The sequence below is a fragment of the Dufourea novaeangliae genome, unplaced genomic scaffold, assembly GCF_001272555.1.
Source record: "Dufourea novaeangliae isolate 0120121106 unplaced genomic scaffold, ASM127255v1 scaffold56, whole genome shotgun sequence".
Taxonomy (NCBI): domain Eukaryota; kingdom Metazoa; phylum Arthropoda; class Insecta; order Hymenoptera; family Halictidae; genus Dufourea; species Dufourea novaeangliae.
Genome location: NW_015373942.1, coordinates 3,722,054 through 3,748,531, shown reverse-complemented (window position 1 = coordinate 3,748,531; position 26,478 = coordinate 3,722,054). Strand labels below are relative to the sequence as shown.

Genomic DNA, 26,478 nt, shown 5'->3' with positions numbered 1-26,478 from the left:
TTGAATATCCCACGTCGCACGAAGGACACCGCTAACCGTCCGGGATATTTAATTAAAAATGTCTTCAATGTGTCGGTCCAATTTTCCGTTCTTGCGCCGCGTGCAGACGACGGGATTCTCCTGCACTTTTAATATTGTACGGGGTTTTACGCAGTCGTTTTCTGTTTCTTTTCTGTTCAGCCGCGAAGGCTGTTATAATATAATACCACATTCTTCTCTCGTTAATCTTTCTTGGGTGTCTAGGAATCTTGGAGGCTGATATCGAAAGGATCGAACGTGATATTTTTCAATAATCGTTACGCTGTCTCTCTAAAACTTTTTTTTAGACCGAATTTACATTTTTATCTAATTAGTGACTAATAAACAGAGGGGATCTTACTATTCTACAATTTTCGTGGAACACTTTGAAATCGCAATTATCAAAATATACATTCAAGGTGAAATATATACCCAACGATAAATACTGAAAGTACATGTTTTGGAAAAAATTTCACATCGATAATAAATAATGCAGCCACAATTCAAATTTAAAAACGATATCCATTATTTTCGTATACATTTAATATTTACTCATTTCATTACTGTCTCTTACATTTTGTCAGTACTGTACTATCTTTCTAGAACCATACAAGCTATGACAATAAAGTTTCGAGAATAATCCATTAAAAAAATGTTTACTCAGAAAATTAAACAGATGCGAGACCACCGTCTTCAAAACAATCCTCTCGTGACTCTACACAAGCGTTCCACATCAGTTCAATTTTCAAAATAAAATCGTTTACACGTTTGTTGCCATTTTCTAGTATGCTGTTGATAAAAAAATGACAGTACAAAATAAGTTGTTTTTACCATTTCACGGCACATCAAGCTCCGATGTCAGATGCTTCTAGTGGCTCCATTAATTTAATCGAAGAACAGAGTAATATACACGAACGTTCGTTTCCGTACTATAATTCGATATGTTGGCACACAGGGAAAGAAAAATGAAAGTCAGGTGCGGCAACGAACCCGTTAAACGAATTATTCTCGAAACTTCATCGTGCAAACTCTGCACGCCCCTAAACAATCGAATCCCATAATCCAAACACCGAATCTCGAAGAAATCGGAATTCATCCAGTCGTTGGACCAAGCAGGGCGCGTGTACGTATTAAATTCCGAAATAAAATCGGCCATTCGGCGTGTGTATGTCTCGACGAAATGCGCGGTCGTTGTTCACCAGGGAACGGCGGCGCAGTTTCGCCGACAAGAAAGACCTCGGTATTCAGGTCCGGCGGCGTATACTACCAACCAATAGGGACTACAACCTAGCCAGAAGTGCCAGGGGGTGGTTGGTCGCGCTGGGGGTGGAGCGAGGGGGTAAGTGTCTCCGGATGGGAGTACAAAAGCTTTCAGCCCCACCCTGTACTCCCTATATCCTCCGTTTTACGCGCTGCCGAGACTCTCCTCTGCTGCGCGGTACACGGGATCACAGGCGCGACCGAGCACACATTCCCTGGACTCACAGTCACACTTTGTCCTCTCTTTCTCTCCCGACTAAACGGGAATCCCGTCTCTCGAACTTTATGCGGCTCTTATTAAATTCCAACCGACGTTGGAATCGCCAAGGGCGACGCGAGGCTCGAGCATTATTTTGCGCCCCGCGCGAGAGGCATCGTTCAGGTAAAGGGAGGCGATTCGATTCGACCTGGCGAACACGACCGCCGGGGTTACCAACCGGCGACTCGTTTCCAGTTTAAGACGCCCCGTTGAGCACGACGATTATTCAGCGCCGACGGTTTTTCCGCTGTGCAGTCGCGGCGCTCCAGATAACGGGCGTTTTTAGAGATCGGGTCTGAATGGGCCACGAAGACCAAGCGGGAAAAGAAGATGCTTTAGAGACCGACCGATCCTGCCCTTAGCCCCCGTGGATGCTCGAAGCTTCGTGAAGTTGATTGTGGGATCGTCGTTGAGTGTTCGTTGGGACGTTCGATCGTGAACTTTGGAAATTAATTTAGCGGTCTCTATTGGATTTTAGAGTTTTTAATGGAGGACTGGTTATGAAAACACCGTGGATTGGGAATTGTGGGAGACAGGGTAGTTAAATGTTTCTGTTCAGATTGGTGATTGAAGATATTTTATAGCTTTTAATCACTTCATGACTGCAGTCGTAACGACTATAGGGTGTAAGGGATGAGGATTTGAAACCATTAAAGGTGTAAGTCAATGAATGTGTTTTGGAGATATGTAGAGGTTTAGAAAACCACTTCTGAAATGAAATGCTAGCATGAGTATGTCCGGCTATGCTGATTATTCTGAGCATGACCATTATGTGTATGTGACGAAATCATAATTGCGTATGGTAATTTTATTTAGCATATCTGAACAATTATAATGGGATAAACCAACATCAACTCATATTCCTACGACATACTGAATACTATCTGCTCAATTCTTAGTGAAGTTAGATAATACACCACTTATGCACAATGTAGAATCAAGTTGGCTATTTTCCTATAATCTCAAATAAAATTCATCAAAAAATTGACTTACTACAATAATTAAACAGAGTTACATAATATCGAATGTGTGTGATGTCTTTTCCACCTAAAGTTTTCAACACTTTTAGCCAAGGCCAAGAGGAGAGCTGTGCAGTGTAAGAAATCGTTAGTGGGTATTCATTCTAATGCAACTGCATCAAAACTACACAATCTGCATCTTACCACACAAAATTCAATTTCCGTTCCAAGTTCGTAGCTCCGTTCAAGTTTTCGTTCTAGGTGGCTCCAGCCAGGGGTTAATCAAAGTTTACCTCAGATATAAGCAACTAGAACCAACTCAACAAAATTAACATCAGCTATCTTGCAAGCGTCAATTGCAAAACACTTAAGTGTACTAAATTAATTTAGGATGTTCGATTCAGGAAATGTTCAATGAAAACTTTGTCAATTAAAGAATTTACTAAAAATCCTACACGGTAAATGAAGTATACACCTGTAAAAAATTAATCCTTAACAAGAACACTAGATAGGTAGATATACAAAAATGTGATTATAGTTCAGTCAACCATAAACAACCCGAAAACACCATACACGAAATCGGAATGTCGCTGGCAGATCGATAGTGCGTTAATAAAACAACGGTTTAGGACCGGGGAGGCAGCCGCGAGACGTTATTGGTAGCGGGCAGATTTAATGAAACACGGTTCGAATAAAACGTCCCCGGCCCGAAATCAATGGCGTTCATAGCGCCTCGTGTATCAGCCAGCGGCGTGTCGAACGAAATAAAAAATATTGAAAAGCATAGTGGGGGCTGGTAACCACTGTACACGCGGCGTGAATATCGGCCCTTTCGATCCTGATGGTTGAAGAACGCGTTCGAGGGCTGAGGCACGAGGGCAAGATGCGTACGGAAAATCGTCGGAGGCGGCGAACGGAAAAACTGTGAGGCAAAAAGAGCAGAGAGAGAGAAAAAAAAGGGTGGGGGGATGCTGAAAAAAATCGCTGCCTCGGAGTTGCCGCGATGTAGTTGGAATAATTTCGACGTTTGCATGGATGAGGGTGGTAGCTCGCTTTACACCCTCCGACAACCCCTTCGTTTCGTGCAAGAGTCTGGAGCGTGAATTCAGTGGCGGTGGCACACACAAACACAAACACACGGTGCCTGGGCGATCACAGTCTTTCAAACGGCAAGGGCGAAAGGTAAGGTCTGAATAATGAATCGAAACGGGGAACCAGGGCCGAGATGCCTCGTACATTTCGACCACCTTGAAGCCTTTAAGGTTGATCCCTACGAGATGTTCGAGCAAGTTACCCGGTCGTTACCTGGATGCCGGTTTACATTCCACCGAATGGAAAAAGGGAATTCGAACCGGCTACAACACGTGGAACGTATTGTCCTTCCTTGAAGCGGGCTGCTGAGCTCTGTTTTCCGACGGAGTTTCGCCCCTTTTAAGCTGGTTCCTTGATCCACGGTTTTGTAATAAAGAGAATATTTCTAGGCTTCTGTAGGATACGTTTCTTTTCTTCGATTGTGGCGTTCTTCTGGTTTATGATGGTATGGGACGATATTTTCTTTGATATTGATAGATCCAATATCTATGTATCTTAATCTGGATTTTTGTGTTAGAGGAACTATGGGGTATTCTATATTCCTTCGTGGTAGTGGTGCAGACTTAGGGAAGAAATTCGTTTTGCTAGTGGCTTCCGAACATCTCCCAATATACTTGGAATCACAAAAGAAAATGGAAGAAAAGAGGAAGAAAAAGTTTCTTTGATATTCATGGATTAAACCTAGTTTCTTCGATCCAAGAGTTTGAAATAAGAAGAAAATATCGTCTGAATATGGTTTCTATAAATTTTTGTAACATGACATTCTGATTTGTGGTGCTCTTCTGGTCTGTCCTCATGTACGAGAAAGAGAGTACCAGTTGTGGGTGCAAATTTTCACCTGGTAAATATAATTGCTGTGACGTACGATACGTCAGTTATTATTATTTAAAGTCACTTTAACGAGCACACTGAGCACTAAGCACTGGTAGTTCGTTACACTGTCGCAATAATTGGAAAATTAACGGGATCTCGATAAACATGCCTGAAAACGGCATTACGCTAATTACGAAACTTTCTCGCGGTTCACAGGCTTGTCTATTTACATCAGCCCGGTTGGAAACGGTATGTGACAAGTAATGTTAATTATCCACCGACACGTACCGCGTCAAGCATCCCGGTGACTCTAAGGAGCGGCGCTTAAGCAACACACGTATCCGAAGACAAAACTGGGTTAACGACTGTCGCCGCTCGATTTCCTTTCATAAAACATGCTTTACACCTCGTTACTGTCTACAAGAATGTGACGCTAGACGCGCTTTCGTAATTACGCTGCTCGAAAGAAAATTGCAAAATTTAATACCCTATGCTATCGTACAAATTATATCCTTCAACATTTTTGGCACGCCTGATACAATATTAATTAAAGGTAAATATTAAAGAAAGAAAGAGAAAATTATTGAAAGATACAGTTGAATGGAAATGACAAGTTAACTATCAACAGTTGGCCTAAGCACTCGACTATTTTCTTCCATTTCACTAACTCGGCTGGTTGAATGAACATTAAAAATTATTATACAATTACGTAAGGAGAACAATATCGTCACCGTTTCATCTTACAGAAATACGATTCACCCGAAAATTTTTTAAGCTTCAACTGCTCCGAAGAGGATCTACAGAAACATCCGCCAACTCGTCATCCCCAGAAAACACCGGACTACTCTCTAACAGCGGAAACTTCCATGAAGAACGAGAGAATTATGTAACCCGAGATTTTAGTTTCCAGTTGTTCGCAATGTCCATACATTAAAAAGAAACAAAATTTCACCCGGCAGCCTGCGCACCGTCGTCGTATATATAATTAATTGTCGTTTGAAACCGCTGTCGTTACGCCCGCCTTTTTTTGATCGATCGCCGCGACCCCGCTAGCTTTTGCGCGAGCATTTCAATTAGCATCACCCCAGCATCCAGTTTATTGCAAAAAAGTTTAAAACTACGGGCGCATTGAAACTTACGGTTCGGCGGTTTTCGCGGAATTTTTGCCGGTTCCGGCACACGACGAAGCAATCGCAATCACCGCTGCTGAACTGACGGCGTTACTGTTATTGTTATTGTTTTCCTGGGCACGGTCGACGGTTTCATCGTGCGAGATGGAGACGCGCACGAGAAATAGTTCGAAATTTCGACCACATCAGGCGGTGAAACATAAGCTCCGACCTCGGGGTGTTTTCTGGCTCGTCCCGCGTCGTTATACGATATGTCTGGGAATCAAAAGGGCTTGAATATTCCGTGAAATTTATCGTTGTTGCGTGGGATCTGGAGGAGACAAGTGTTTCATAAATATGTCGCTCGAAAGCGGTTGTCTACGATGGCTGAGTGTGTAGAGTGTCACACGTTGGTATTTTCAGGAATTCTAGGATAGCTTAGTTTTGATGCCTCCAGGTCCTATGGCTGGGTCACTGACGACTCGTTATTGTATGTGTGCAGGTACACTACCAGCCACAAGTACGACACGTTTTAAATGCGTAATAAACCGGATAATTCATTGCAAAATGTAATGTGTAACCACTTAATCATTTCAATTTATGAAACTATCGATAGAATTTAATAAATCAAACTTTTCAATTAATTTACAAGATTATTAACGGAGATAAACAGATCAATGCGGAAAATATTCACAAGAAACATCGTATTTGCCTGAAAGTCAGAAAATTAACAGTAAAAATCTGGAAATTGTTAAATTAATGGAATTTCTTCTTAAATGAACAGTCTTGTAACGTAAATTGTTTCTTCAGTATCGCAAAATTTGCTACCACTTCACAGTTTGTATTATTGAACGATCACCCGAATGAAAAATTGCGGTCAGAGTCAGCTCGATTTCTAAATGACATAATGTTCGAAAGGAAGGAAGCGGAGTGCGAACGGTGTGAAGTTTTCCATTGGCCTTCCCAGTCTCAAAGGGTCGAAAATACATTCCATGGGTAGCATACCAAGCGCATGTTGAATGAAATTCACATATTCAGCGTTCCGTGTTGAGCGATTCCACGAGTTTTCTTTCCGTCAAGTCAAAATGCAATCGGATTTCACGTCTTGCGCGCTTGATTCTATACACGATCGCAGAAGATATTTCGACCGTAATATTCCCCGCGAATGGCGGACGTTTCTTTGATCTCTTTCGATGAAGAGAAGTCAATTTCAATTTCTACTCGGTGGAAGAAAATTTTGCGCGCTGTGGCAGATTATTTAGAAAATTTCAATGATTCGATGCATCCTGAGAATAATTGAAATCATCATTTTGATAGAAGAAATAATGAATTTTGGACGAGTACAAAATCAAAAATAGTCTTCTTTATTTTCAAAGTAGGTACCATTGCGATAAAATAATGACTTTCTATGGCAACCACAAGATGTCTGAATAAACGATAAATAAGAGTGAGTAAATATTTTCTCGTCAAGTTGTCATTATAAAATACACTACCAGCCGAAAAAAAGGGACCAGAGTTCATGATTCCTGGAGCAGTAACTCATTGTTATGTTACGATTTAATAAATGTTACAGAATCGGTGCATATACAAATCATTTCCAATCAGTTTCAACACATTACTTTCTTTAAATCTTTGTAGAATAATATTTTCCTTTTTGTTAATTACCAGACTTGGTCCCATACTTTTGATCGGTAGTGTACTATCGATTTAAATGAAATAATTCAAAGACACACACTGACGCCAATGTAGAACACAAACACGCACCAACCGACCAGAACTCATCTGACAACAGAACTGATACGATTTGCAACAAAATAATTACCTTTGGAATTAAACTGTTTCATTGTCGTCAAATTATACGTCGTACAAAGCTTCCTTTTCAATTTTTCTATCAGGCTTAGATGTGACATACGAGGCTAACAATTACATGGCATCGTGTAAATTTAACCAACAAAAAAGAATCACTCTTCTTCTCGCTTTTTCTCATCGTCACATCCAGCCAGAATCCACAATCGAATTTAACAATCAATTTGAATTTAGATCCACATCACTTCCATTACTCTCCATTATTATTTCGTTCTATTATTAACAAATCGTTATTTCTCGCCACCAAGTTTTTGTTCTATCAACCGACGTATTATCCTTCTTCTATCAACCTACGTGTACCAACTCATGCAAGGTTAATTTCGCGTGTGAGGTCGCAAAGCTCGAAAGCAATAAGTATTTTCAGACGCAACAGTAGTAGCTACCTATTATTAAATAAGCAACACAATCAGTAAATCATCAATTCATTACTGGTGAATGGAATCCGGAATGAAAGGAAACAGAGGAAAGAAAGGCCACTCGGTTTCACACTTTCTGTCGTCCCTGAAGCGAGAACGGTCCGCCATTCACATTTTCGCGGTTGTCCCAAACGAGCTTAAGGGATCAATGGTACCGCTCGTTGGATCGTTCGATAGCGGCGGTGCGAGGTGTTTCCGCACGGAAACATGGTGGCGTTTCATTCGATTCAAAATTTCCGCGGAGAAGTCTTCAACGGATTACAGCCGGCGTGGGTTTCAATAGCTTTGTCCGTCGCGGCGAAGAATGGAGAGTCGCGCGCGGCAGGGGAAAGCGAAAGGGCGCGCGGAACCGGCGACGACGAACTAAACCGCGTGTGTTCGCGTTTTTTTTTTTCAAAGGAGGGCAAAGGGAAAAGTGCTCGGTGCACTTTTGACGTCTGCTTCTCGTATGAAAGTGCTTTCGAGCAGTGTCGGTGTCGTGAAAAACCTAGCTGCGCGCTTGCTTCGCCCGCTTGTGTCCTGATTATTTCTTCTAGCTCTTTCTCTCTCTCTGGCGCTCTGTTCAGGTTTTCGCTTCACTGTACGGGAATTACGCTATCTGTTTTTCGAAAGTACCGAATATATACAGGGTGAACCACGAATCGTGATCAGTAGATATTACTCTGTTACAAGCATTCCAATCGAAAATGTTTTTATCAGAAATAGCATGGTTTCCAGAGAGTTTTAAGAGAGTATAGTGACGTTGGTTGGCGAATCGCGACTAAGAATTACAATTAGATCCACTTACGATACAAGAAAATGCCCTTAAACATAGTAAACAGTACTCGTTTAGTGAAAAATTACAGGTTCCCACATCGAAACAAGGGTCCGTCTCGGTTGGTCTCTTTAACACTAGAACTACCAGTCTTCAATGTGCACTAAATTAAATTTTATAAACCATCAATACACATAATGTATAATACAGTATAACATAAAGTGTACAATGATTTGAGGGTCACCATAAACCTCGACAAAAGCACCTGCACGATTTCAACAATCGTAAAATAAAAAATCGGAAATCCGTCATTCTTATGGCTCCAGCAGTTCTGGTATTAACACTATAACTACCGACGACAAAGTTATATCTATTTCGATTGGTCGATAAACACGACGAGTTTTCGAAAATTCCCGAATTTTTAAATTGACTAATATCTTTACTTTCATGTCGTAATGAAAGTTGCAGAAGATCTGAGAAAGTGTATTATGATAAGATGTTAATTATCGTTGTGAGAGTGTACTAATAATCACTTTGACTTGCTTAGTAGTTCTAACCCCAAGATGTAATTCCCAGCACTAGCTAACCACTCAAATATACAAAATTTCTGGCATTCAAATTTCAAGAGTCAACCGTATATCGGTTAACCTACGAAGTCTTCGACGTGCACACCGATTAATTCAGCTTTTGCTGCAGGGGTATTCGAACCACTTGGAGAACAACGATTTACATCCACCCAGGAGAGCCAGCTGCTTCGTACGGTCCACTAACGGCGCCGGGTTACTTGCATAGCAACGAAGAAATATGCATACACGCTCTATTCGTGGCGCACCCGTGCGCGGCTCTCCCCTCTCTGCATGCGTGCCTCTAATTAGTTTCGTATTTCGTACTCGGGGTGAATACGTATATAAAGCGTCGTTTCTCGGTTCTCGTTACCGCTTGTTTTCGAACTTCGACAATTTACCGCGCGGCTAACTTCAGCCCACGTTACCAGGTTCACGTGTATGTGCGTGTTTGTGTATGTATGCACGATAGGTAATCTCGATGGAGTCGTGGAATCTTCACGCTGACTGGGGAAAGTCACCGGCAGTCTATCAAATCACGACCCACTTGCTCCTGGCTGGTATCAAGTCTCTGCTCATTAGCGGCGTAAGCGGCGGTTCTTAACCTAGATCAACGATACACCGGATCATAGTTGTTGCGCGGTTGGGATCAACCGAAATTAATGGAGACTGTCCCCGGAAATTGTTATCTTACGGTGAGCGTAACGTCTTCAGTGGCTTGGTATCGAAGCACCGCATGATTTATGTCTGGTACACATTGTTGATCCTGACAGGAATTGTTTCGAACAGGAAATAAAATAACGATTTATGAGGTTTTGTTGCATTTTTCTGAGAATAATTGCGAGTAAATAACTTCCTTTTATGCCAGGATCAAATGGGTTTCTTGTTTTAAGTATAAATAGGCAGACAATTTGAATTTCGAATATTGTGCTTTGATTTTGTACGTATACTACGATGATATGCGCACATGGTGGTAGGTTTGTGACTGAAATGGATACTTGGAAACGTAATACAGTAATGTCTCGACGTGTGCGACGAACTTGGGTCTGCTTCCGAGCATTCGTGGCAAGGTGGAAAGGTTTTTAACCCCTTATAAATTTGTTTACTCTATTTTGATTGGTTCCAAAGGGAAATCACTGTATTTCTAAATCCATCAATAAGACTCGATTCAAATTACATTGAGGGTTTATTAGGTGATCAGGAAAAAGAGTATGAGAACGATTGATTGAAGAAGTCTATGGTAGTGATGTATCAACATACGTGCAAAATGGTTTTAACGATTCAAAACTGGCAATTTCTCTTGGAGAGTTGCAAAATGCGTTGAACAACCAACAGAAACGGAAACGAATGATTTGGAAGTGTCGTTGAAAAAAGACCAGGCTCAATCGATTAGTGAGGTTACAAAGCGCCATGGAGTTGTAAAATTGAAATTAAAACAAGAAAAGGTGTAACGATATTATTTTAATAAATATTTCAGATGAGAAATCTGCAGAACTTAGTTAACCACATAATAGAAACCGTAATTAAAAGTTTCTGTAGTCTCTATCTGATACATACCCAAGGGATTCGATACCAACCTCTTCTCTATGATAGATGTAGGAACATTGTAGAAAGTGTAGTTACCATTCCTGCAAGGTAAACACACGGTAGATAATAGTCTGACAATGTATGTATAGACACGATCTCACTTCGGTCCGGAGTGATACACAGAATCACGTCCAACCTACTAAACATCGAATCCGTTAAGTCCTACCTCAAAGATACATAACCGAAGACCACCCAGATTCTTGGTATTGAATCCCACCGTCTCAGAATTTCTGTTGAAAACAGTTCCGTGAATCTGTTGAACCGTATCGACTGACTTCTCGGGTTGCTAAAATTTCATCTATCGGGTTCAACAGGGTAGATCATGCAGAAGTTTTCCTAAACTTGCTCCCGCAGGAAATGGTATGATTCGTGCTTCTCCGGCGAATACATTATGTAAACTCGAAACGTATCATGTTCAAAATACACGTACAAAAGTAACTCTAAATTCGATTCTAAAATCAATTAGTGCATAAAACAAGTGAGGCCATTTCGAGCTTCAGTGAAAAAAGAAGAAGAAAGCTACCAAATCTCTAACGGCCAGAGTTGATATTTGAATTTGTCATCTTTTTATGTGTAGTTGTCTATGGGTGAGAATTGGTTCACGCCTTTTTCTTCTTCCATGCGTTAATAGAACCAAACAAAAGCACACTGATTGATAGGAGTGACGTTTCCTCGATTAAACAAAAGATGATCGATACAAGAAGGTTAATGGCGCTCTGTGGCGCGTAATGCTCTGTCTCATGCACTTTTTTTTTAGCCCAATTCCCCAGATGGCTCGCTGACTCTCGAAAACCTTTGCCTAATTTCACTGATCTTTCGAACATTCTCGATTTATGGCACCCTTGGCTATTGAAGACAAGACAATCCATATTCAATTTGGGCTTTCTCATTAGGGAGGTTTTGGAATTTCTGAGACACGTGCTAGTTCTAAAGTGCAGACTTTATCTCACGAATAATAGATTTGTCTGGGTGTGTTACAAGCTGCACAGATGTGGCCTTAACAAATGACATTACACCTAGCAATCGATTTCTTTTCCATAGCGAACACAATGCCAGAGCATCGAAATGAACACTACAGTAAATCATCCATGAATGCTCGAAAACTCTTTGGCACTGAATGTTTAAACGTTATCCGCATTACTGGAAGGGGGGGGGGGGAACTAATCAAGCACCCAGTAGTGGAGATGACTGAACCCTCAGGATAGGATAGATATCTCCATATCTGATGGGCAATGTGTGCTAGAGACAGAGGTGAGGGTAGACCAGTTCCCTACCACTAGCATATCAACTCTAATCTCTGACCAACCAAGCTACCATACCAATTGGCGAATCTTTTCCTAATTGATATAATTCAAACAAAGACATCTGTGTCCGATCTGTCGCATACACTAGCGAGGGATGCGAACAACTCGATACTGGCAATACCAGTAGTTCTCGTATATTTCTATCCTCTCGATGGATGGGATGATTCGAGGAGGATGTGTCGAGACGTGAGCACACGGCGAATCGGAACGCGCGATGCATTATCAAGCATCTTCCTGACATCCACTCACCGCCACAGGTTTTCGGAGGGATTGCACAAAGGGCTTCCGATCCCCGATGTGGCGCGAAGCGAACGAAAACGTATTGGCCCGTGACACTTCTGTATACCCGAATTTCACGAAACACTTTCGACTCCCCTCCGTGAATCCATCCCGCAGACTGGGATGCACCACGGCGAAATTGGTTTTCCTGCTCGACGTCGCGACATTAAAATGTACAATTCACCCGCGGGAAGGCTGACTCTTAGCGGCGCGAAACGAGCTCGGCGAAGACGCGACGATACCTTCATCCCCCTCCATCCTCACCCCCGCGGGAGACGGAAGCGTTATTTAAATATTTGCGGACGTGTCGGGCGCCGGGAATCTCTGTTGGCGACTTGAAACGCTATTTATGGAAAGTATGGCGAACGGGGTGTGTATCTCCGGTTGCGCTTTCTAATGGCATTTTCGTATTGTCGCGTGTATACTTGGCGCAGCCATGCTGGGAAATAGTTTTAAATTATTTTGTGAATTGAAAAAAATACCGATTAATTAGGTCATAGTTGTTTCCAAATTTATGTTAGAGAAAATATACCATTTTCAGTGATTAGTGGATAATGTATTTTTAACTTCTGTGCCAAATGTTTAATAATTACTGACGAATCCTATCCAATAGGAATCCGTAAAGTGTCTTTATGCTATTTTTTTTCTACAGGATTTCTCGACACGAGAGTCATTATTAAAGCTTGCATGAAGTTTGTTGAACCGTTCCTAGCACTAATTTACTCTAATAATCTCACTATACAGATGAAGTATGCTCCTCATTACTGCAGTTCTATTAATTCCTTTGTTAAACTCATAACATAGCGTAATATAGCGATTATGTTCTTTTGTAACGTCCATTTTATAGTTTTGTATAAACTGAATTATTTGGTGTACATTCGGAAATTATTAGTGTTACATTGTTTGAAGGTTTCATGTACAACAAACAGATTGAAGTATTGATGAATGTAGATGAGTTTTGAATTGGGAGACAATGTATCATAGAATGTGATAGAAAGAGATTGGGACGAACAATCAAATGTGGATTCATATAATCGAATAAACAATCCAATTCAGTTGAATCAAAATTTTTTTTCAAGCTCTAGATTTAGGTTAAACAGAACAATTGTTTGTAATAGAATGAAAATATCGTAAAGCAAACCTAATTCATTTCAGACTACTAAAAAACTAAATTACTAGAACTAAACTACTAGAATAAATTACTAGAAACAGAAAATCTAAATACATTTGTCAGTGTTAAAAACAGATGAAAATGCTATTTTGCACTGTTTAAGGGGGCAAATGCGTTCGTTATAAATATATATAATTTCTCCTCTGGTATCAACTTCAATGTTACTTGAAGCTCATTTTCAAGTAACATTATACACCCTCTTTTTAATTAAAAAAATATTAGGATCGATCATTAGAATCGACAAGTTAGGATCGGTTAGTAGAAACTTTAAGCAGTTCCACTGAATCTTTAGAGGACATAATATTTACATATTACGCCTAATTCTGTGCATGGATGTAATCGCAAACTGCGACTCCAGTTTCTCTTCTCTAAATATAACATTCTAACACGAGACATTCTGTGTTAAATTAAATTAAGAAGATTTGAACTTCAGGAACATATATATATATATAGCGTGGCTCACTTACTTGGCGGGGAGAAGCACGGCAGTGAAGTTAATTGCGATGGACATTCGTGGGTCGGAAGTAATTAAGTACCGACATCGGATGTTGGGAGGATATAGGCCAGGATATCCGGGACTGGCTAACACGCATCCGCCGCGGCAATTCGTGTCTTTGTACACCCAGTTGCACTCTGGAAACATACGAAAGTGTACTTACTACGTTATACTGGAAGACAACAGTGAAACTTCGGATTTTTTGCATCTATGCATACCAGATTGTCGAGAATTCGTTATAGTATTAGGTGTACTAATAAGAAATACGCTGTTCTTTTTTTTTTAAAAACTGTAATGTAATTTAAATTCAGAACATATTTCAGCTTATTTATTGTAAAAATGATCGAGAACAAGGATAGCACAATCTTTTGACTTCCTGAAATATGAATGCCAAGTTGAGAAAGATATACTAAATTATTTACTGGCACACCGAATAAAAAGTATAACAATGTTTAAGTCGATCTTTATTTTATTTGGGATCTGATAAATACTGTAACCAGAAAAAAATCGTTCTTCACAAAACGTCTCTAGATAAATCGTTTTCGAGAAGACGGGGTTTGAATGTTTGTTAATTACAGGTGTACCAGACCACCATTAAGTGTTGACAATAAATATAAACAGTAAGTGATGGATAGACACGGTAAGCTTTATAAATACCATATTCCACAAACATTTTAATTCAACCTTTCAAGAAAAAGGTTCCACCTGAAAAAGAACTTCATTCTGCATTTTTATATATATTATTCTTACACCAATATGAACCAATCTACGTATATACATGTATAATCATTTCTGAACATTCCCTTAGGATACTAATTTGCGGGTATTAATGTACATATAGAACCATTTCCATAGTCTACTCTAGAAAAATCACAGTCACAAGAAAATTCATTTATGTTAAAATGAAAGTTCATTATTTATAAGGAGGCTGCGTATTTATACAAAAATCCATTTCTATAGGCTATTTCAGAAAAATCAGCCGAAAGGAAATTCATTTCTACAACGTATATCAAGGGTCCATTCTCTCAACAGCGCAGCAAAACTTTTCATTGCCTTTTGTTCAACCGACCATTCCATCGCATATTTTCTACACGCTTGTCCGTGTCATAAATGCAGTCTACTTACACCTTTCCACGTCGGAATTTCCAACAAAAATTCCTGCATTCACATTTCAATCTCCGAAATTCCAATCTCGAGACACAGATACCACGAGTTCGTTGCGCGAGCTCGAATGAAGCCAGAGCCCGGTCAGAAATCAGCCGGCGATAAGACGAGCCCATGCGGCGGCCGACATTCAATTAAAATTCGCGAGGACACGGGGGATGGTAGGAAACGTCGCGTACCGTTCGCTGTAAATTTCCCAGTATGCCGATATCAGTTCGCGATTTAATCGGGGGCGGCCGCCTTTCGCGTTCCCCGCGCCTCGCGGACATTACGGGAAAGTTATGGAGGAGGACCAGGCACAGTTCGACGCCCATCGATAGTTAAAGTGCGCCACGATGATTGAGTCAAAAGAAAAAGAAAGAACAATTCTGAAATCGTAGGAAAGGTGCAGCACACGTTGAAGGTGGGTGGGGGTAGGGGTAACGACCCACTCGAGCGTGGAACGTGAATCACGGCTTTATCGGCGATACCTGGAACTGTTGCGTTTCGAACGGATCCGGGCTAGTGAATTTAAGAGAGCTCCCTCTCGAGGAAAGTGGAAGGACGAGTAGGACGAAGAGGTGGAACACAGCCCACGGTACGGTAAAAACAAATATTTTTCCAGCCGGCAATGCGATATTTACGGATCGGGATCTGACTATATTTTTTGCTGAACTCGACCGACCAAGGGCATGCAAATGCCAACGATCCGGTGTATAAATCAATTTGACAGCGGGAAGAACCGTGATACTACATGAAACAGTAATTTTCTTTCTTTCTCTCTCCCGATTTTTTTTGTCTGTTTTCAACCGTTTCCCCTGCCCCTTCGACCGATATTTGGAAATCACAATGTTGTTTCAATATTTTTCGGAACGATCGAACGAGCTCAACTCGATTGCCTAACAGATCGTAATAACGCGCTCTAAATGCGATACCACTTGTTCGATCGTGTGGCGTCATTGGATGTTTCGTGATGAGGATTTGTTTTGTTTTTTTTTTGTTTTCCTGGAGGCTTTCGGTTCTCTGTTATGTTTAGACTGCGGATTTTATGCAGTTATCGTATACAGGATTGTCTAAAGGGCAGTATAGTTTAACTTTAAATCAAGTGTAATAAGGTCTTGTTTTTTTGTTCAATCTTATATGGGCTCTATCAGGGAAAATAAATTTCTATTTGACTCTAATCTTTGTAAATTAGTTCACAAAACTCGATATTTGAATAAACATAGTTTGTTGTTGTTTTCTTCGTGCTCAGAGGAATAGAAGCGTATCGTTGTTACGCACCCCTCCGTGTCGGACTCTTCGTCTGTTTTTCTGTGTTTATTTTTTGTTTAGTTTTATATGTCCGACGGATGCAATTGTCATAATGGCTGGACCCATTAGGGATGGGTCGCGTCCAGTCGACGCGTTGCGCTCTCTGAATTTATATAATGCCTTCCCCCGCGTTCTCGGAAGACTTTTTTTCTCTCACGCCCTTTAGCATACTTTTTCACGCTCGAGCCAACTCTTTCGGCGTTCTCCGCCGAATCGTGCTCGTTCCTTTTCCACCGAATTGTTCGCGCGTCCGAAAGCGCTTAATTCCCAGTTTCCTTTTCTTTCCTTCCTGCGTATTTCTTTTTCTCACGGGTCAACATATGGCGGAATAGATTTTCGAACATTTCACAATTTATGTTACTAACTTTTGTAAACATAATTTAGCTGAACATTAGACGTATCAACAAGTAATTCACTATGTTTTGTCAAATTCAACATTTATTTTCTTGGAAGTTAGAAGCTTCTATGGTTTCAGTGATATTTACTTTGTATCTTCAAAATTCATTACGTTTTTAATGAAGAAAGGGAATGAAAAATGTTTCGACTTTAAACTGTGTTACTAGTTCCTTAAAGTGTACCAGTGAATTATTTGTTGCTGCATCTAATGCTTTGAGGTATGTTAAAATTTTGTGCCCCCATCAGACACGTTATCACAGATATTGTTTTGTGTTTCTTCAATTCTCAGATTTTGTCTATATTATTACAAAGATTGCTTAGAAAAGTATACCCTCGTGTTCATTTTCTCGTAACGTTATGTAAAAAGTATGACGTGATACTTCATGGTACGATTAGAAAAAGATAATGTTAGGTAAAATCGAAAATATACACTTGTTCTATTGCATCACGGTCGTCGATATATTGTATACAGAGTGTAACATCAAATAGTGAGACCTATAAAACGTCATTATAAGGAAATACTATATCTCTAATAGGAATCAATCGAATCGAACAATACGAAACAATTAATTCAAATGATCCTTAAAATATATTGAAAGAATAAAGTGGTGGAGTTCACCGTCACGATGGTACTATTGCTACTGCAAATAAGTACACACCGGGAAAAAGAAACGAAAGTAACTATAGTTGTTTTTTTTTCTCGAGGAAACGAGTTTTAACAGAGCAAACTAAGGGAAAAGTTAAGTACGAGAGAAGTCCTGAGGGTAGTCGAATTTTCAACATTACACCAACGTGTTAATTAAAGCACTGTCCGCCGATCTTTTCGCACAAATGGGAGCAATTACCACCGCGGGATCGTTTGACCTGAAACAGTCTCGGAAAGTTAGTCGACTCCGTTTCGCTGTTTAAAGGAAAATTCTCCTCGGATAAGATGGAAAGGGAAGTGAAGGTAAAGTGAAACCGTTAAATGGACATCCACGTGTACCAGAGTGTTGCCCAAACAAATACGAGGTATAAAATAGACCATCAGTGTGTAACCTTTCGAGGAAATTGCGCAGATGCTGTGTCGGGTCGGTGAACTTTCCGTGTAACGCGGTTTATGAAGAATATCTGTATTTATTTGAGTAAAAAATATGATAAAGTGTACTAATTAGATGAGAAAGAATGAATACAAAGGCTGTTATGGATATCGCTATACAAAGAATATGAAATCAGAGAATGTAAAAGGTGTTAAATGTTAACGAGATAAATTTCTGCTATTCTGACTATCAAAATCCTATTTTCGATTCACAAATTTTTTACATTCGGCATGTTCGAGCCCCCTGGATAAGCACAATTCATGCACCAAAACGTTTCTGCTTTTCGATGCGTTGCAAAACGGTTGGCAGATCATCCAGAAGGCTCAAAGTAAATCCCGTTACGTTTCAACAACAAAAACTCTATATTCTGTCTAGGTATTTTCCGTCCTATATCGATGAACTGTCATTTTGATGGTGAAAAATGTGTATTCAGGTTTCTATGTTTGTCTACCATTACTCAAACCTTTCGAACGACAGGTTGCGTATTCATTTGCGTATATAATACTACTATATTTGTAAAGTATAAATATAACAGGCACTACTTGCATATAGGCAGTAGATATTTGTGCAACTTTCAATTTTTCCAATTTTCGGAAGCTACACGTGAGAAACTATATTTTGTTCATCAATGGTTTTATTACATTGTATATAAATAAATGCTTTTATCACAGATTCTTGAAGTCTCTATTTTATCCAGTTCTATAGATTCACGTATGATATGTCCCATATAATACGAAGTTTACTTACTATACGAAATAAATTATATATTGTAAGTTTGATTAATAAATTCTAAGCAGAACATGATCTCGGCGAGAACTTTAACATACCAGATGCTAGTAACTGAAATTAGAATTTGTAATAAAGAATTTATCGAAACCGTTACACATAGATAAATATTTAACAATTCATCTATTAGGAACGTTTGAACAGGGTTACATAATTTCAGGCTACACAGTTCCACGATACAAGTGCGAAGTTGTTTTAAAGAAGAGGAGCGAAGAAATTATTTTCACTGCTTAAAATGACACAGATGGATCCTCTGAATGGTTTTTTTATGGTCCCCAGTTTTTTTTTTATGGAAAGCATTACTCCTGAACTCGCGAGAGGAGTCTGGAAATGAAATCTGACAAATGTCATGACGCGACAGCCTCTCAGGGCAGAGGGAGAGTGCATTTATGCGGCAGCTTGTCGAAGAATCGCGTGTTGCGCGGGGAAGTATATGCAGGAGTTCGTCGGGAAGAAGTTGCGTGAATCCGATAGCTACAGAATGGTCTTTAAATGAAGTTGCAAAGTGCTTTAGAAAACAAGAAACCATTCAATAACAATAAAACAACAAGAAAAAAAGCTTTTATACTATTATCAGAAAAATGAATTATGTTCCCTGAATGTCGTTCTGTGACTTTATACTAGATCATTGCATGAGTCTGTGTACTTCCTTCGCACGTGTGAACTTTATTAATATGAAATATTAGCAGTATGTAAAAATATACGCATGCACAAAATGTGTAATTTTTTACAGAATCCTTATATTTTTTTATGATTTCTCTCTATTATAGATTAGTTTGCCAATGATAGATTTCAAAACGAATCAATTGGTTTCGCGAACCTTGTTGAGTGTTCCATTGAGAATACTGAGTCGTTCAGAAAGATTGTAAATTAAATATTAATTGATTTTATGATTATGTTAAAAAATTCAAAATGTACCTTCTGTAGGTGATACTCGTTAATTTCTCGTTTTTTATGAAAAATTCAAATGAAATGCTGTAAAGTATATATGTATATGTATGTATAACGCAGTTATTCCAAAAATGGAGAAAAATTTTAAAGCTAAGATGAAAATAAAATTATATGATGTAAATTTAAAACTATAGACCGCGGGTTTAATTGAATTAAAAAAGCCATGAATTTGCTGAACAACCCAATTCTTTATTATTAGAATTTGCTAATACTTCACGTTTCTCAAAAGAATGTATCTACATCGCGCAACAATTTTTCTCAAAATAATATATCCACATCACGTAATTTTGATACAATTATTTTAAATACCTTGTTCAGTATGATTTCATTTCTTGAAATAAACAGTATCTAATATAACTATTTCTGAAATTTCTGTTTCACTGGGCAATGTCAATAGTTTCTGTCGAAATCATTTCAATGACAATTCAAATACTGAACCAGATGTATTAAAAAATATTATCTGTATATTAATTTAAAATCATTAAAAAAATTTACACTCTAAATTCACACATCTACAACGATGTATGCGTAGAATACATCGAAATTTGGTGTAGCACAGTATACAAACATAAAATATCGTATTAAATATTACATACGTGCTGTCGAATATTTTCGCTGACTATTCCTTTTTCCCACTCTTTATCTTGAATTCACACCGTTCGCCGGAGTAAGACATTTTCCCGCTGACAAATGCAGGTCCACGTGCAATCGCTTAGTATCGTATTCAAACGCGAGCCGTCGTACGTCTGAAGCCACCGGAACAAATCGCTAGGTAAGAGGATCGCATACGTAAAACCCGACGATTGATCTGTTTGTCAATCGCTCGACGGTGCGTTTTTCTTCAAACCTCAGCTCCCCCCCATTCCACAACCCAACGAAAATCCTTGCCCCCCACCAACCACCAAAAACAGTCCGATTTACCAATTGATCCTTCACTTCGACTGGTCTGACGAACGCCGACTTATACTACTTCCACGCGTCAGCCTCCGTAAGAACGTCTGAAATATTATTCGAATTCGAGCAATCTCCCATATAAAAGATTCTACGATTTTCATGGGATTTCTTTATCCTCTCCCACCGTTCTTTTCCTCGACATCACAAAACCGAGATTGAATTAAACAGTAGAACACGAAAATAAAGGAGGGGAAAGGAGCAGATTTACACGTTATAGAAAGAAAACCGTTGCGATTGATCTGTTTTTCGATCGCCCACGCGACACTTCCGTTCGTTTCTCTTTCATTTTGCGCCGACTTTTTCTCACCCCATCTCGCTTCGATCCCTCGATAAAGGGACCCGAGTCTTCGTCGGTGCCGAAAAAAATAAAAGGAAAGTAGGCGACCTCATCCGATGGGTGGAGTCACGTTCTAACCCGGAATCGTACGTCTCGCGCATATGGAAGGGCCTCGGCTTTCTCCCAGGGATAATCGAGAATCGTTGTCGTCTCGTTATACGTGGACGGGCTGCTCTGTTGAAGGGGGAGGACGGGGGTGCTTTCACCCAGACTGCTTTTACCACCGCGGACTCATCCTCTCTACCTTTCTTATTGCTACTCTAGAGCGGTAAAACTCGCTCTTCCCTATCGATGGAAGCATCCGGACAGCGTCTTCGTTGTAAAGGAAACCTTAAATCCGTTCTTTGGGAAGGTATGACGCGAACCACGAAGTAGCTCGATACACGTAGTCGTGAAGGTATGTGTATGTGTATGAATAATACGTGGTTACTGTTCGCTTTTACCAGGCACATGTTCCCCTTTATTACTACTTCAAGGATATTATAGTGGTACATATACTACCCCATTTTCCACGGGAGGAATTACTGTTGCTCCTGTGCCACGTAAACAGCATCACTGCCTATGTCATTGGGGAAACGTACTTAGATCGTTCTTTGACTTTTAGGACTGATTTGTGCACAGATTTCAATTTTGTATGTACGGTGGATGTGGTCCTTTGAAATTTGTTCAAGAGTGTTGTAACAATGTATTGCAGCGTTTAAAATAGATTGTTGATGGTAAAATGTTTGTTTGAGGTCTTTGTTATATACGAACGTTCTGTAACTGCTGAGACGTTCTGAAATATTTGTTGCTGTTAATCCTCACTTGACACACGTGAAAGCCGTGACTCCTATTAGTCACTGTATACACTATATAATAATATTACATTAATTTTTACAAGAATTTTTGTAAAATAATGTAAAATTTTCGTTTTTGTAAAAGTTGATGTTTGTTCATGCGTAAGATAGATCCTCATTCCTCGAAACATTGAGGCATACTGAACGAAGTGACCCAGCTATTGTCATGCAAAGGTTAAAGGGGCAACACAGGTGGTATCGTTACCTGACTACGAAAGTAATGAAAATGTTTTGGTTCTGTTCGTGAAGTGTAACTCTTATGAATGAAATGTTACATAACCTGCTGGTAGATTTGACTACGATGAATTGTTTGAAAAAAGGTTTTACGAAGCAGCAATTCCTATGCCAAATTTTACTTCTTCCATATGTACCATTAAAAATTATTTCTTGAAAAAAAAGAAGAAACAGTAATGTAAATTAGTAATGCATGAATAATAATGGTATATCTTCATTTTACTGGCTACATCTGCATTGATCTGAAAAATGTAAAAGTCGAGGCTTAACATACAGTTTATTGTTTAACCTAAAAATTGGATCGACCGATATCACTGTTAAGTACGGTCTAAAAGGTGCAAGGTAATTTTTCGGGGTACGAAAAGTTACATTTCGAAAAATTTCCAAAATCCTCTAAGTCTTTTAGCGCCGACCTATCCTGTTGAATTTCTTATACCTCGGTTCGCTGTAAAATTGCGTGTCAAACAGCATTCCATCGTAAAACGGTCCCGTGTTCGTCTGGCGATCCGCAGGAAATAGGGAGTCATATAGAAGGATAGTGGTTGCATCGTAAAAAATGCAGGGTCGACGTAATAGGAAGTCGAAATACTGTACGGTTTCTCGTCGCAGCAATTTCTTTTTTTCCTCCATCGCGCTCAACGGATAATTCGATTCGTGTGTCGAAGGTGCCACGGAAAAAATTCCCCCCGATTTCGGTCGTTTTTATTTCGCGGCGTTCGTGGCAGAAGTTCAATTCGACGCGCTGTTAATAATCCGTCGTATCGATCGAACGTGGTTGGTGGTGGCGTAAAGCTCAATTTCGGTCTCCATAAATTATTCATTGTTCACGTAGTGAGCGTGCGCTGTCACCCCTGGTGCGCGTGTAAGTAATACGTATGCGGAATACAATACGGAGAGATAATTGGTACGCTATCGAGTGCGTATCCTTCGATGGATCGATTAAAATCATAAATCCAGCCTTCTGAAACCTGACGAGCTCGTGTTCTCCGTGACGCGTTGTTAACGGAAATTTCACCGACACGGTAGAAAAATAAAATTTCCTATCACGGGAACTTCGTGAATCTGTATATAAATTGCTGTTTATAAATTTATCAAAATGAAAAATTGATACTGAACCACTTTCGGAGAGACTTTTCGGACAAACTTTTTTCTCTTATGCATTGATTAATGTTGTTACTCCGAAGTGAAGTAAAAAGTTATTGATTTGTAATAGATGAACCGTGTTAGTAGTAAACTTCGTTTTGTAAAGTAGTTCTTGTATAATAATCAGTAAACAGATAGTGTTACACGATTATTTCAAATGCGAGACCGTACAAGTGCAAAATGTACGATAATGTTACACAGTACTGGACACCAGGGAACATCATCCAGTTAGAATTAATCGAACAGGAATACGAAAACCCATTTACAAAATGCAGAAATAATTTCTGTTTTGGAACGTGCAATTTCACGTAAAAGCCTGTTCGATGTTCATTCAGTTAACAAAGATAGAAAATTAATCGTTCGGGGGAATATCTACTGATTGTGCTTACAGCATGTACACGAATTGAGCCTATTAACGAAATGTGTAGTATCGATTTTCGTGGCTACGAATAGAAGTGATTGAAGAAGCGCATCAATCCTAATCCGATAATAGAAGTAGAATTGCCTTCCTTTGTAAGACCAGTAGAATAGGGCCCTCTGTAATCGGCCCACTAGAATAATCCCGATCATTATATGGCCAAGAGAGGTTTCATTCTGTTTGATAGAATGCAGAATTACACTCGACAAGAATACCTGTAATTTTCTGTATACTCAGAAAATGTAACACACCTTGTCGTTAATAATTCGATACTAATGTCACGATTACTTTCAATTTATAACATTACAAAACCATACGAAATTCTGTTTCTATATATGGTTATGTTTCTATATATGGTCATATGGTTCACCCGAGTTTCGAAAATTGTACCCTCATTGAAATTAATACAATAACTACAAATAATCCTTAACCTAACCGTTACTACGAACAGAATTTCCAATTGAAAGTCGAACAAAGCGATGTGTTAATACTCCCACCGCCGCTACACGCCGATCTAGAACCAGCATCCCATTGAGCAGCCTATTCCTAAAATGCAAACCCTATATCCCAAGCGATTCGGACGATTTACCTTCAGAGGATCTCCCAATCCCGTAGTCCCAATTCGCTGGGTGTACCAGCGCCGTTTAAATAATCGTTACTATCTGGTAATTCGCAGACTCATTTCGGTCGACAAATGAATCGACCACGAGGAACCTGGCGACCGTGGTCATTATACCCCCTTCGGTTACAACCAGGCCACGTGCGCGAATGTAACGGAATTTTGAGCCGGAGACAAAGTTCGTCGACCAGGTACCGTTCGGAAATAGGCGACGATCCCGCTGGTGTATCGGTTGGGCCATACCCACTTTTCAAAATGGCAATTCACAGAAGTTCCTGGGACGATCGAGCGGTCCGGTTTCGAAGAGTCGTTATCGCTTTAGCCGGAACACATCTAAATTCGCCTGGACCTCGAAGAGTCTCATCCACGTTTGCCCTTATTCGGTTAAGCCCGGACTGTCCTGCACTTAAGCTTGCATAATTTTCGTCCTAACTAGGGAGAAATTACGCCTCCGTTCTGTTTGCGCAAGGAAATTCGTGCGTCCACCGTCCCGTATCAAACCCCCAACCACCCACACCACACCCCTTACACCATCCCCGCGACCTTCTACTCCTCTTCCGTCTGCATCCACGAGCAGCTTTCCCAGCCGTTCCGGAATTAACGTCGAGTGCAAACGTTCCGTGGGCACGAGGGTCCTCGAAACCGGAGCCTTTCTCACATTTTCTTCCCGGATTTCGCTCCGGCGGAGAAAGGAATGCCCGGTTTGCCGGGTCCACGGTCTGTTAAGGGAAACTTTTTACCTCCCGGTCTTTTCTCGTGTCTACTGTTCTCTCGATGTTTCGGATAGATTTACCCCGTTGTTTCGTCCACGATGTCTCTTTTCAGGATGATTAGACGTTTCTTTCCGGCGGAGAATGACGGAAAATTGATCGAAAGTTCGCGGGCTTGGGACGGGGAAGGTTACTTTGTGAGAACTGTATCACTGGTAGATGGTCTTCTTTTTGTTCGTATTGAAGAAGTAGAAACGGCCAGGGAAGCTTTCTTCTTGTTTGTGCTTTCTGTATATATATCGTGAATTTCGATTGAGATGAATGCTGGTGTCAGGCGTTTGATGTCGAACTTCAAGGGTATTAACGACGAAACTTCCATCGATAATGATTCGATGAAACCATATCCCAGAAGCAGATTAGGATGCTGCTAATGAAGTCAATTACTTGTCGGATCAATGTTTGAGCTGCTTAGTCGTGCATGTATGGAAGCTTTTGATTCCAATCGATTCAGACGAACGGTACGCGGTGAGGACCGATTCAAACTTGAAAGATCCGATTCAAACCAATTGAAAACCGACGGATTCGCATCGTAACAGGTAACAAGGGAGGATTCAAATCAATTCAGAGCCGAAAGTTTTGCATCAGAGCAATCCAGGACCAAAGAACCTGATTCAGCTTGAATGGTGAAGGGAACCCCATTCAGGATAATCCAGAACTGACAGATTTGAATCTGAACCTCCAGACTAGAAGAACAAGTCTGAGGTCCCCAGACGTTGAGGACTAAACACTAAAACTACCGAACCCATAAAAAAAGTAGGAATTAGTACGTCAAAATCTGTCATTTTGACCGGTCGTGGTCGGTTTAATGTTAAGCTCAAAGGCCTCCAAATTCGAAGACTCAACATGGAGGTCTCTAGACTCCAAAAACTCGAGCACGCAAGTCCATGACCGCAGGCAACCAATTTCTGAAGCTCGAGGTCTGAGGTTTGGGCCCTTAGATCTGCTATTCCTGGGGTTTTCGGCTTTGGTACTTGAGTACAGGTGATTTCAGGCTTGAGACTCAGGTCAGTGGATTCTCCAGTTTGGGTCTACAGAGTGTGGGGATCTCAAGCTTGGGTTCTTGGGTCGCAGTATCTTGGAGCTTGGGTTCTTGGATTTTAGATCCCCAAGCTTAGCTCAACGGGTTTGGAGAAGTCCAGGATTTGGTCCTTTGGTTTGGATATTTCTAGTTTTGAGTTTATAGTTTTTGCTGATTTAATCCTTTGTTTCATGGATTCTCGTTGCTGGGTCTGTGGGTCTAATTGGGTACTCCGAGTCCCTCGATTGCTCAGTCGAGACTATCAGGCGTGGATTTATTTGAACCGAGTTCATTGGTACTGTGTCGACTCTAATCAAGCCTCCCCTTACTCAATTTCTGTGATACAAACAATTTAAAAACGAGGTTTCAAATTCGAACTGTGACTAGGATAATATGAATTCCATCAATAATTGTGAGGCTGTTTGTTGATCCTCTTAAGTTTCGTGAAGTTTTCACCAAACAATTGCACACAGACACATTAAAAAAAAATATCGTATACAATGTTGTTCAATTAACGTAGTAATAAATTAAATATAA

General features: G+C 40.1%; 1 protein-coding gene across 1 annotated transcript in view; it reads right to left on the bottom strand.

Annotated features, from left to right (window-relative positions):
• Positions 1–26,478, bottom strand: part of LOC107185845 — a 236,165-nt gene that overhangs the window by 85,118 nt on the left and 124,569 nt on the right. Inside the window, exon 6 of the mRNA XM_015573617.1 lies at positions 13,918–14,083. Coding sequence (XP_015429103.1) covers positions 13,918–14,083 — 166 coding nt within the window. The remainder of the gene's footprint in view (positions 1–13,917; positions 14,084–26,478) is intronic.